The sequence below is a fragment of the Poecilia reticulata genome, linkage group LG15 (genome assembly GCF_000633615.1).
Source record: "Poecilia reticulata strain Guanapo linkage group LG15, Guppy_female_1.0+MT, whole genome shotgun sequence".
NCBI lineage: Eukaryota > Metazoa > Chordata > Actinopteri > Cyprinodontiformes > Poeciliidae > Poecilia > Poecilia reticulata.
In genome coordinates, this window is record NC_024345.1 from 4,709,414 (window position 1) to 4,722,987 (window position 13,574).

At 39.7% G+C, this 13,574-nt stretch overlaps 1 protein-coding gene across 1 annotated transcript in view; it reads right to left on the reverse strand.

Moving 5' to 3' along the window:
* Positions 1–4,040, reverse strand: part of chrna1 (cholinergic receptor, nicotinic, alpha 1 (muscle)) — a 15,969-nt gene extending 11,929 nt beyond the window's left edge. The window contains exon 1 of the mRNA XM_008429076.2: positions 3,804–4,040. Within this exon, the coding sequence (XP_008427298.1) occupies positions 3,804–3,924 (121 nt within the window). The 5' untranslated portion in view covers positions 3,925–4,040. The remainder of the gene's footprint in view (positions 1–3,803) is intronic.
* Between the last annotated feature and the right edge of the window lie 9,534 nt (positions 4,041–13,574).

Sequence of the window (13,574 nt, forward strand, 5' to 3'; positions counted from 1 at the left end):
TTATCCTCTCTTGGTTTATTGCTATGTCCACTTTAGTTTCTTTCCTGTTGCTACATTTATTTTATCATTTATTGACCATCAGTAATCTTCACTCATCWCCTGCTGCGCCGCCTAATCGTCATGTGTTTCACATCATGTGTTGATTTTTCACTGCTCAGCGTCGGATTCTCTGTTTTTATGCCATAATTCACATCTAGTTCGTCGCTCCGTTTTTTGTCCCGCTTCTCCTGTTTCAGAGTTTTTCGCAATGTGCACGTCGTTCTTTTGTTTTGTTTTGTTTTGTTTTTTTGACCCCCTAAGGTGCAGGGCGGTCGGGAAGCGAATCGATGGGGAAAAGGCAGACTGACATAAACCTTTTAAAACAATGGAAACAATTTCTGCATTCTGATATTGAAATTTAAAAGTGCTGTGTTGTTCTATCACCCCGTTTCATACCGGACCACTTGCAGCTCCGTGTTAACGCTATAAAATGAACGCTCTCTATCGWGGTATCACCCATGGAGGGATTTCTTGATTTCTTTATTTAAATGGGTTCATTTTTCAGAGGGATACACAGTGAGGGTATCTGATTTTAGTAATTACATGTTTATAAAAGCGATTTTCTGTTGTCCTTATATGGAAGCGGGCAGCCTTTAAACGGAAATTAAACACGTTTTAAAATAAGTTGCTGCTTAGATATGATCACATGCGAAAACATATAAATACCAGACAAAGTGAATCACAGCAACGTCATCAGCCGGTGTAACGCTGAACTGATGCGGTGAAGCTAGTAGCAGCTTCAGAACGGAGCTGCGCCAAGAAGCTAACAGAAGCTACAAACACTGAATAGAAGAAGAGCTGCCATCGATACAGTTGCAGCCAAGCATGATTTAATGTTACACAATACAGTTTTACCAAGTTGCTCAAAGTCTAAACTGGTATTGTTGTGCATTTAAAGTGTAAAGTTTACCTTTGACTAAACGCCCCCCAAAGGCATCCCAGCGCCCCCCTTTTGTAAAAATGTCCGCCAGCGCCCCCTGCTGTCCTCTGAACGTCCCCTGGGGGGGCGGTACCGCCCACGTTGAGAACCGCTAATTTAAGTAGTCATACCCCTTAAGCTTCTTCACATTTTGCCATGTTGCAACCTCAGACAAACACCAGTCTTGTTATTTGGGGGACAATGTACAGTGGACCTATTTGTGGACATTTCTGTGGACTGTAGCTTGAAATTATTTGTGGAAAATTTAACCATTCGCAGATTTCTTTGTATAGCATGTGTACAATGTTCGACAGAAAATTCAGGTCGGAAAGCAATGCTGCTACTATTGGCTGCATTTGCAAAGCCGCCAATTCAGAAGGACCAATTAACTTTTGCGGTAGTGCCAAAGTGGTTTCTGTTGTGTGTATTAATGCATATTAAGGTATTTTTTTGATCTGTGAACTACTAAAATAGGAAGTTTTAAGAGTTTTTAGAGAGCTCTCAAATATTTGTAGATTTTAGCTATTTGAGGGTTGCTGTGGTACCTAATCTCTGCAATCCCTGGGTATCTACTGTGGTGCATAATTGTGAAATGGAAGAAAAAATACACCTTTACTTAAATTCTTTACACCAATCTGAAAAGAGTGGTGTACAGTATGACTGTCCACTTAAATTCATAGACCTGGCAAAAAGAAATCTGTAGTCACTCCAATGTCTAACTGGGAATCTGAGGTGAGAATTGAATCTGACTAAGCTGAAACCATTTTGCAAAGACTGGGCAACCCTTTCAGTTTGTGCTGAACTTATATAGCGTCTTTTGACTTGTATCTACCACTCAGAAGAGCTTTTACATATTAAGCCTCATTTCCGCAAATGTATTTCTCCTGCTTACAGAAATTTGAGCATCTAGATGTGATATGCTGGCAAGACGTATTCCTCAAGAGCATTGCAGTATTGTTTAAAAAATTAAAGACTTGTAGCCCTTTCCTTCCACTTCACCATTGGACGCTACGTTGTGTTGGCATATCACATAAAATCCCAAAGAAATACATTGAAATTTGTAGTTCTTTCATATTTACAGTAAGTGGGATGGTCAGTGCCTTTGCTGTGATAGTAAACATGTCAGACAGATCAGTACACTTGACCCAACAGACAGCAGTGGGAGCCAAGTGGCATCCTTTGTATGCTATCCCGGGAATGTACTGGCAAGTTTCCCCCAGCCTGAACTGGACAAGCTGGGATCAAGTTACATTAAGCCAGCAACAGAGGGCATGCACATGTACCCTCACACATGAAGGTTCAGTTTTCTTCTATATGTTCTATTTCAAGTTTTCGTCAAAGATCAGAAGGTCAGGGTTGGTGTAGTATTTCGTACATTTCTTGTATTTGTCATTATCTTTCCCTGTTAATGTCTGCTTACATCCTTTTTGTTGTCAAGACCGTGTTATTTTATCCAAGAACAGAAATAGAAGGGAAGAAGAAACACCTGGAGCTGTCAGTCACTGACCACTCTAAGTTGCTATTTGCTGGTGTTCTACTGCGCCAGCAATGGGGTGACAAAACGGTGGAGGGGGCTTTAAATGTCTCTCTGTTCCAACACCGCTGATTGAAATGGTCCAATTACTTCCTCTGCATGTCAAAGTTTGGCAGATTCTGTTAATGAGCCATCATTTTGTTCAGGTGTGCTAAACCAGAGAAAGATCTGAAACATCCGCAATGCTGTATGTTGAGAACCGACTTAGGACAGCACTACTCCAGACAGTATGGTATTTGTTGCCTCCTGCCTCCACCATTTTAAAATTGTTTACATGGCAGTAATTTGGCTTGTCTTAGAAAGAAATTGTGTCAGGAAATATGCAAATCATTTGTAAGACTTTGAGAATACCGCAACTGCTGAACTGTAAAATGCAGATCTCTGCGTCTGATTCTTAGTCTTCTACCTAATGTCTATTTCATCTTCTGTGGTTAACATAAACTACATATACTGATCAAATCTGAACTAATACAACGAATGAAACTCTGACATTATTAGTTAAAACACATAAGGGACAATATAGAGTGTTTTTTTGTACCAATATTTTTGACAAACCTGAACTAAATTATTATATGCTGATTACAATATTTTTTTATCCAATTCCGATGGTTGGAGGAAGCAGAGTGTACCTATATGTGAGACTAAAAGGTCACTGTGACAAATATGTGACCTTAGCTATGTCTTTAAGGGGACATCACTTATAGTAAATTTCATATACATTTTAAGCAAACAATGTTAAAATCCTTAGATTTATATGACTTATATTTTCCCATACAAACATCTGCATACCATACATACATTGTTATAGTGATAGTACTTGCTGAAAATTATGAAAAATGATTATATGTGTTTGGATTTTTATCACTTTCTGCCCACATTTTCATTGCAATGTTTTTCAACTTATATTTAAAAAAAATATCCTTTTAATTTTGTAAAACAGTAGTATCAGAAACATTTTGGACTAAGACTGTTTTTCATAAAGAGTCACATTCTACTTGCTAGCTACCATTTTGTACAGTTGGGTTATAGGGTAACTTTCCACTGTGTCTAACTTGCTATCACTGCATATCTACATATGTGACATGTATTTTTAACATATAAATTAGATTCTTAGGTCACACGTACAATGCCAGTTTTAAAAATGAATTCCTATAAAATCCGATCAGAGACCTCACATGATTTCAAATTCTAGGATTAGAAGAGTTATGTCATAAATGCAGTTATAAATAAGACCCTTCAGAATCTGTTTTCAGAACCAATTGCCAAATTCCTTAACACCAAATTACTCAGAAATATAAAAAAAATTCTTACCAGAATATGCACAAAGAATCCATGTGATAAAAATCAGGACCTTATGAAGGTGCATATCTGTGCCGTAATAATCCTTAATCCCACAGGAAACCGTTGAAGTGAAGATCTCAGTGTGACACATATACTAAGTATGCATTGAAATAAATACACTGAAGCTGTAGCGTTCAACGAAGCGCTGCAGAGTATATGTGGTAAGGTGGATCAGTCCAGGTTGTGAACTCTGAGCTCTTGCTTTTAATAGAAAACACTATGCTGCTTCCCCAACCCACCAACTTCTCAACCACTCACCAAATGTCCAGGGAGGAAGACAGCTGGGAGGGCTCGTCTTTGATGTTTGTTGTTGTGACTTAAAATGGAATGTTAGAGTTTGGTTCCTTCAGTTGGTGACAGATTTTGTTTATGGTGTTCATGTTGGCTTTCTGTTAAGCAAAAGAAAGAAATATTTTGTGTGTATTTGTTTAAGAAATACTGTTAAGGTAAAAATGAGCAACAGTTCTTTGGTTTTCTGTCTGAGGACATTTCAAGAAAACCCGCTTTATCAGGGTATCTCAATGTTTTGGAAATGCCCACTTAACCTCTACCAGATTGATGGAAAGCATTTATCGCTTCTCTTGGTTATTATTGATGTCTTTCTTTATTGGCATTATGTTAACACATATGTATGCTGTAGGATAGCAAAGTTATGAAACCTTTGCTTCTACAGAGGAGATATAGGAGAGATCAATAAATGGTTGCTTTAGGACCCTTTTAAGCCAGGATACTCACACAGAGACAGACAGACAGCTGAGCCCTGCCACTGATGAAATGAGAAGCATGTCAGGGCACATGCTGCTATTTGAGTGACATGGACACATAATACACACACTCACACCTACTTATCAGCTCACATGGCATGAAAAAATTCATTGGGTTACAGTCAGACTGAACAAGCAACCAACTGAAATGAATCACGGACAAAAATGAGCATGTGTCTTTTACTGCAGTGTTTCCCAACCCTGGTCCTCAAGGCTCACTGCCCTGCATGTTTTAGGCATTTCCTTCCTTCAGCCCAGCTGATTTCAATCGATGACTGATTAACAGACGTTTGTTGAACTGCAGTCAGCTGAATCAGGCACATTAAAGCAGGGAAACCTCTAAAATATTTAGGACAGTTTGCCTTGAGGACCAGGGTTGGGAAACACTGTTTTACTGTATTCTCAGCTTTCAGTAATCAGTATATAATAAAGGCAAGCACTATAGTCTGTGAAATACTGAATCAAGTGCTGAAAAAAATGAGGGAATGTATGCTGATCAATGTGTGATGCATTCACTGACCAAATTAGTATGGGAATAAATGTGTAGTTATTTATCATTTCAAGTGCAGTTATTGAACACTTCTAAATTCATGTCCTTGTATGTATAAAACATATGGCACAGAATTCCTCACAATATATTGCTGACCTGTTGTTAGTAAATTACCTTAATGTTACTATCAAATTACTCATACCCCAGGCAATAAGTGATGAGAAAATCCTATTCCTTTTCAAGTTGCCTATTTGCAGACAGCAAAGACTCAGACTCTGAGTAGTGGACGGATGCTGAAGAGTTTAAGGTGTGGCAGTGGCAGTTTCCAAATTCCTTGGGTGCCCTATATGAGAAACACATCCATATTTAAGCAGTCACACCATGGAAACACTTTCTGAAGTTATAAAGACACATTTTCTGATGGCTGTTGATGCCAATTGTAGGTTTGATGACAAACTGAAAATACTCACTCAATAATCAAAATAAGACTCAGACTGTGGAATCACAGGAAGACATGGAAAGAGTGTTCTGTTGTGTTCTTTCTACTGACCCTTACATCCATCCATTTTCTTTCACCCTTGTCCCTCAGTGGGGTCAGGAGGTGCTGGTGCCCATCTCCAGCTAACGTTCCGGGCGAGAGGCGGGGTCACCCTGGACAGGTCGCCAGTCTGTCGCAGGGCAACACAGAGACACACAGGACACACAACCATGCACACACACACTCACACCTAGGGACAATTTAGAGAGGCCAATTTACCTGACAGTCATGTTTTTGGACTGTGGGAGGAAACCGGAGTACCTGGAGAAAACCCACGCATGCACAGGGAGAACATGGAGACTCCATGCAGAAAGACCCCAGGCCGGGAATCGAACCCAGAACCTTCTTGCTGCAAGGCAACAGCTCTACCAACTGCGCCACTGTGCAGCCCCTGACCCTTACATGTGTGCTGAATTCCTTTGGCCCTTTCAGTGTAGGTGCCTGTATTGGCACTCAGTGGTGAGCTGCAAATAGAGGTCTCTTGTACATTCTGATTTTTACAAAATCATTGCCAAAATCTGTTGTGGCATCTGTCATGTTTGTGGGAGATGACACCTTTCCACTTCTCACTGAGGTAATAAAGTCGTACTCTCAGACAACTGGACACGCAGCAAAGAGTCTTCTATTACCAACTGTCAAGGACATGCAGGCTTGTGTAGAATGCCTTTGACATCCTACCCAACAGATGGTAGGTCTTTTGCACAACCATCATCCTTGACTGAGATAAGATCACCAAAATGACTATGGCTGCTGTCTGTCTCCACGATTCCCTGAGAGACTGCAAGTCAGAGGCATACACACCACGAGACTGACAGACAGGGAAGAAGCTGGTCACAGGTTTGTAAAGGGAGAGTAGAGGGGAAAAGGACTGGGACTATTACAGTTTTTGCACGGACTATGAGGCATCTACACCAATCAAGCCAAATTGCAATGTGACAACCTTAAATATGTTTTGTTTCGTTTCCCCTGACGGCCTTGGCAGTATAAAGACAATCAGGACTTCACAGACCAGGATTTCATCAAAGTCTTGTTTTTGAGGAAGTAAAGAGGGGCCCATGATTTGATTGGGATATACTGTTGGGACTTACACCAGCAGTATTTGGGCAAGAAGAGGCTGAGTACACCCTGGACAGGTGGAAATACTGACAGCTTGCCTCACCATTGGATGTGGATAACTAGATTGTTTTGGTGCACAAAGAAGACATCCCATAGGACCAAATGGTTTCACTGTAGAGATACAACATGGTATTTCCTGGTCAATGGTAATCTCTGTTAACAGTCTGACTGTTTCTCAGGAAAGCCATAAATATGTGTAGTGGGCCATGGGTAGCCGAGGAGAGATTCTACAATTCTTGGACCGAATCATTTGCATTTATTGCCAATGCAGAAGGATTACCTGAATGTTTGCTCTGTAGTGAGAAGTTGTCAAATAACAAACCTTACTTTCCTGACTATAGAGCGCACCTTACTGTAAGTCCCACCTACAAATAAAAAAAACTAAAAAAAGACCTGGAAACGTATATAAATAAGCCACATCGGGCTATAAGCCACATGGTTCAAAGTGTGGGGAAAAAGTAGTGGTCCGAAAATAGAAAGACATTTCCAAGGAAGGCACTACATTAGCTGCTGCAAGTTACAAGTTACATCTTTCATGGCCGATGTTGAGAAGCTGCCCAGTGATGTCCGTAAACAGAAGTCACATTAAACGAGTAAGAACACAATCCTGCCATAGGCACATATATTTAGTAACAAAGTTGTTTTTATAAATTGATTAGTGATTTTTGCCAGTATATATTTAGAATGACACTTAGCGATATTATTGTGTTTAACATCCTCAGGTCCAGGATGGCTGCGTTGGTTGTGTGTCAAAAGAGAAGAGGATGCTACAATGTTTTACCCTTGCACTGAATTAAAAGCAAAAAGGTCCTTTTAGCCCTTAAGAAGGAAGGTGTAGATATAGCGCTGCTGCAGGAGACACATTTAAATGAGTCTGAACATTTAAAATAGCAGCAATGCGGTTTTGAACATGTTTTTTCTCCTCTTTCACTAACAAAAGTAGAGGAGTTGCAATTCTTATTTAAAAAATCTGTGCCCTTTAAAGTTATATTAAAGACGCAAATGGGAGGTACGTACTTGTTAGAGGAATGATAAATGGGGAAAAATTTGCCATATTGAATGTTTATTTTCCACCAGGTCACCCTATTAACTTCTTGTAAAAAAAAGCCTTCGCAGTCTAAGTTGGGGGAGCTCAATGCCATCCGGTGCTCGCTGAACACATTACTGACGCAGAACGCTACAGACAAAGTCAAATTTGCTAAATAAAGATTGTTTGAATATGGTGATAAACCAGATAGATAACCTTTCCTATCTTACAAAAACACGGAAGTCCTCCCAGACAATTGCTTCAATTTCTGATCGGAAGGGTCCATGCTCTACAGACCCAGAGAAAATAAATGCAGCTTTCTTTGAATTTTACAAAAATCTGTACCAATCTGAACAATGTGACAACTCTCAATCTTTAATGGAAACATTTTTCTCAAAAATTAAGCTACCCAATTTGCCAGAGGACAAAAAGAAGGATCTAAATGCAGAAATTTCAGAGGCAGAGGTAAAAAGAGCCATCAGATCCCTCCAGGGAGGGAAAGCACCGGGCCCGGATGGGCTCACCTCGGAATTCTACAAAATATTTATGGATCTGCTGTCAAAGTCCTATTTATCCATGCTGAATGACTCGTTTGGTACCAGTGTCCTCCCCACTTCCCTCCGGGAAGGAAATATATACTTAATCCTTAAGAAATCAAAACCTCCAGAAAATTGTGGGTCTTACAGACCCATCTCATCACTTAATGTAGATTGTCCAAAATTCTAGCAACATGCTTGGAAAACATGCTACCTCTCTTGATAGGGCTAGACCAAACGGGTTTTATGAAGGGTCGTAATTCCTGCAATAACCTCAGACGTCTTTTGAATGTGATTCAGCTGTGTCAGCAGCAGGCGATGGATGGTCTTGTGGTCTCCTTACACGCAGAGAAGGCGTTCGACCGCGTGGAATGGTCATATCTTTTTCATACTCTGCATCAGTTTGGACTGGGTCCCAACTTCATCAGCTGGATTAAAGTCCTCTGCAGCTGTCCTTTAGCTGCAGTTATTACAAACAGGCTTAGGTCTAGAAATGTTGAGGTGGGAAGGGGAAACAGGCAAGGTTGCCCCCTTTCGCCTCTTTTATTCACTCTTGCTATCGAACCGCTGGCTGAAGCAATTCGTATTGACCCCTCTGTATTCGGTGTCAACACTGATTGGCAGATCCATAAAATTTCTTTATATGCCGACGATGTTCTGTTATTTCTCTCCAGACCTACCACTTAAGTCGAAAGAGTCATTGCAATTATTAATCAGTTTGGCTCATTCTCGGGATACAAAATAAACTTCTCCAAATCCGAGGCTTTGCCCTTGTGTAGACAATTTTATATCCCTAATTCTCCTTTTACGTGGTTCCCTGCAGGATTTAAATACCTCTGCATATTTATCACACCTGTCTTTGATCAGATGTTCAAAGCAAACTTTGTCCCATTATTTGAAAAAATTAAGTTAGACCTTGAATGCTGGAATTATCTTTCCTTATCTTGGGTGGGTAGAATTTCGCTTCTTAAGATGAACGTTCTCCCTCGCTTGTTATACCCAATTAGGATGATTCCGGTTTTGTTTACTCAGAGGTGGATCCAAAAATTAAAGAGTCGGCTTGGTTCTTTTATTTGGGCCAAAAGAAGGGCATTCATAAAACTGTCAACACTACAACTACCAAGAGACATGGGAGGATTAGATTTTCCAGACCTTAAAAAATATCAATTGAGTTCTCTTATATTATATGCCCGAGAGTGGATATCTGGAAATTCATCCACAGTATGGCTGGATACAGAAGCCTCATTATGACTGCCCTCTTAAAAGCCTACTTTTTCTTAGAAATATGAAAACGATAAATACATGCTGTAACAATCCAATCACTGTGAATACAGTCAAGGCCTGGAGGGCGGTTCAACATATTGAGGGAAAATCTGGGAAAACATCCCCATTAACACCCTTTGTCCAGAGCCCTGACGTTCTTCCAGGTATGTTAGATGCGGGTTTTGGGGAATGGGTGGCTAAGGGTATTTCCTCTTTGGGCTCTTTTTAAGGAGGGGACCCTCATGACTTTTAATCAAGTTGTGGAAGCCTTTGGAGTAGTGAAAAATAACCTCTTCCATTTCTTCCAGCTAAGAGACTTTGTTAAAAAAAGAAACATCTCTACTTAGGGACACTGAGGTTTCGGGCATTGAAAATCTGATTTTCGGAACTCGTGAAGTGTCACTTAGTATGTGCTACAAAACATTGAAATGTCATAAGTGTCACTTATCCACTCTGGCTCAGGCCTGGGGAGAAGAGCTGAATATCGAGATCACTGATGAAATGTGGAGCAGTATCTGGAACTCTGCCAGAAAAACTTCCATTTGTAATCGTTCCTGGGCGTTGCAACTTAAATTACTACATAGAGCTCTCTTGGCCCCAAACCGGGTGTCTAAGTTTAAACCAGGATCCTCTTCACTGTGCCCTATATGTGAAGTACATGAAGGCAGCCTCACACACTGTCTTTGGTCATGCCCCAAGATCCAGATATACTGGGAATCTATTCTGGCTGAGACTAGGAAAATTATCAAAACTAATATTGATCTCGATCCAGTGTCTCTTCTCCTTGGTCTACCAAACAAACATATCCAAAATCCAAAATAAAAAATATCACTTAGTAATTATATATTACGGGAAAACATTGCCAGTGAAACACTACTTAAACCCACAACTAGTCTTAAAAACAAAAAATCATAATATACAATTAAAATAAATTTCAATTATTTGCACTTTTGTTTAATCCAAATTAAGTCAGGAGCTCCATCAGGCCCTCCAGGGCTTCAGGGGCCATAAATGCTAATATTTTAACACAGACCACAGATACAGGTGAATGTAACATTTGTTTATTGAGATGATCAATGCTGCTAAATTTGATTCAATTTCAGCATACATAAATTAAAAGATTTTAAATTGTTTAACATTTAAATGTAAGATTTTAAGGAGCTGGCAAGTTTACTTTGTAAAAGTTCAAAGAACAATATCCATAGTTAGATTGTTTTGTTACCATAGCTACAATCTGATGCTGTGAGTTTAATCTTTAAGTTTGAGCTCTGTTTCTTCACAAATACAACTTGTGTGTGATTGGTCCGGCTTTAAATGCATAAACTATAAACTTCTTCTACAAACATATCTTTTAGGAATAAATCTGCTCCGCCAGTGAAGCACTCAGAGCAACAGAGACGCTTGCTTAGAAAAAATAAAAGCTTTGTTTTTTTTTTATTGTTTTTTTTTTTTTCCTAAAAACATAAACAAGAAAGGCTTAGCCTGGTGGTGGCAATAGTAAAGGATGGTGGGCCGCCAGGCCTATAATACATTGGGGGAAACCCTGGACTTGCTTGGCATTTGCACAGAAATCAAAATTAAACTGTATTAATTTAATTTTATATACGTTACCTTTTTCAAACGCTGCTGTTTTATTTTATAACTGCAGGTTGCCCAGATAAGGGGTACGTTAAACACGTTCCATTTAAAATATAAATCTATAATTGAAAAAATGAAGGGCACTTTAAAACGTTTTGACTGTTTTTTGGGTGGTGATTTGAGGTAGGCTAGCAGAAAAGGGTAAAGGGTACTCTGCGGTAGTTGAATTTCCTCTGCATAGCGAGTACTATAGAGATAAATGTTGGGTGATGTGTCAGACAACTCGAGCTTGGCTTAAACTCATGGAAACAAATAAAACAATCCAAAAAAGGATATGCTAAACTCCACAGCAATGTCAAATAGGACACAATTGCTTCAAACTGCTAAAGATGCTCCTACAAGCTACTGCTTCACAAGGTTCAGTTGGTGCTAGTTTTCCACTCACAGCTTTTCCATTTTGGCTTTGTTTTTGTATATTTCCTGTGTGCAGTGTTTTTGTACCATTGAGGTTGGATTTATGCACTAAGCCACTTTTAGTAAATCTATCATAAGCATGTGTTGCATATATGTTCCAACAGGTGTCAACACAATGTGTTGGAAAGAAAACAGCAATTCTCTGTTTTACTGCAGCATGCCTCCTGCCACCGCCCTCCCAGCTGGGAGAGAAGACAAACTCACATTGTGAGGCACATGGCTGATGCATCAGTTTAACTGCAGCCACATCCAGTCTGCAGTGTATGCCACTGTCAAAATACAACCATGAATCAGCATGAGCAGTGCTACCATGCTGGTGACTGTAAAAGAATGTCATTTCAGTTTTTGCTGCTCGACACAGAAACTCAATCAGCTTCTCTGACACATTCATTTATCAGAACGACGATTTCCAAAGCCTCCAACTGTTCGACAAGCATGAGAGATACCAGATCGGTGCCGCAAAGAGAGGGGGGGAAAAACATGGTTTTTTAAGAAATGCTGTTTTGTAGCAGATTTGTTGGCTTTATGTGAGCATAAGCTTTTCTTTGAATGGGATTAGTACTGTTAGATGGCCTCTCTGTTGTCTCAGGCTTAGAGTGATCGGTCCCCTGGCAAGATTTTACTCATTTGCTTATGTTGGAAGTCGTCCATTTATGCCTAATTAGATGGTTTCTCTAAGTGGCTGATGCTAGAATTCCCATTGGCAGAAAAATCCCTACATACAGTTGAAATCAAAAGTTTACATACACTCAATAAAAAGACATATTCACCTTTTTTCTCACTGACTGAAATTAAATTGGACAAGTCTTATTTCAGGTCAATTAAAATGACCAAAATTATTTCTACTACTAAATATGTCAGTAATAAGAGAAGGAACAAATCTTCAATATCTTCAAAATCAGAAGTTTACATACTCAGTTGAAGATTTCATGGTTTTGGAGACCTCTGATAGGTTAACTGACACATTTGAGCTAATTGGAGTCTCACCTGTAGATGTATTTTTATGCCACTACTGAAACACATTGCTTTCAGGTTTGACACACACAATAAGAAAGTTAAATTAAGATATCAGGAAGAGGAGCATGAGGCTGCTGAAGTCTGGTTCATTCTTGTGAACAATTTCCAGATGGTTGAAGGTGCTACATTTATCTGTTCAAACAATAACACACAAATATAGACCATCAGACCGCTTAGGCAGGAGATTGGTTCTGTGTCTCAAATGTGCAGATTGACCCCAGGCTAAAGCCAAAAGACCTTGTGAAAATGCTGTCTGGAGCCAGAAGTCATTATCTACAGTGAAACATATCCTGCACCACCATGTCCTGAAAGGCCACTCAGTGAAGAGTGAGTGGCCATTACTTCAAAATTAACATAAAAAGCCAGATTGCAGTTTGCAAATACACACAGGGATTTCTGGAGACATGTCTTGTGACCTGATGAAATTAAAGTGAAACTGTTTGGTCATAATGACCATTGTTATATGTAAAGGATCAAACGGGAAGCTTTTAAGCAAACTTTAGCGAGAAGCTTGTGGAAGGAAACCTAAAACATCTGACCCAAAAACTACAAAGGCAACGCTACCAAATACTGAGTAAATGTATGTAAAGTTCTGATTTTGAATAAATCTCTGACATATTCTTTGTCATTATTGTGACATTTAGAAAACAGAAATCATTTTGGAAAGTCTAACTGACCTGAAACAAGAGAAATTTGAGTTGACTTCAGCCAGTGGGGAAAAAAGGTGGATGTTTCTTATTATTCCTTGTGACAGACTGGCGACCTGTCCAGGGTGACCTGTCCAGGGTGACCCCGCCTCTCGCCCGAAACGTTCGCTGGAGAGGCACCAGCACCTCTCCCAACCCCACTAGGGACAAGGGTGTTAGAAAATGGATGGATGGATGGGTTTTTTATTATTCAGTGTATGTCTCTAGTTTCAACTCTAGGTGGGGCGGATA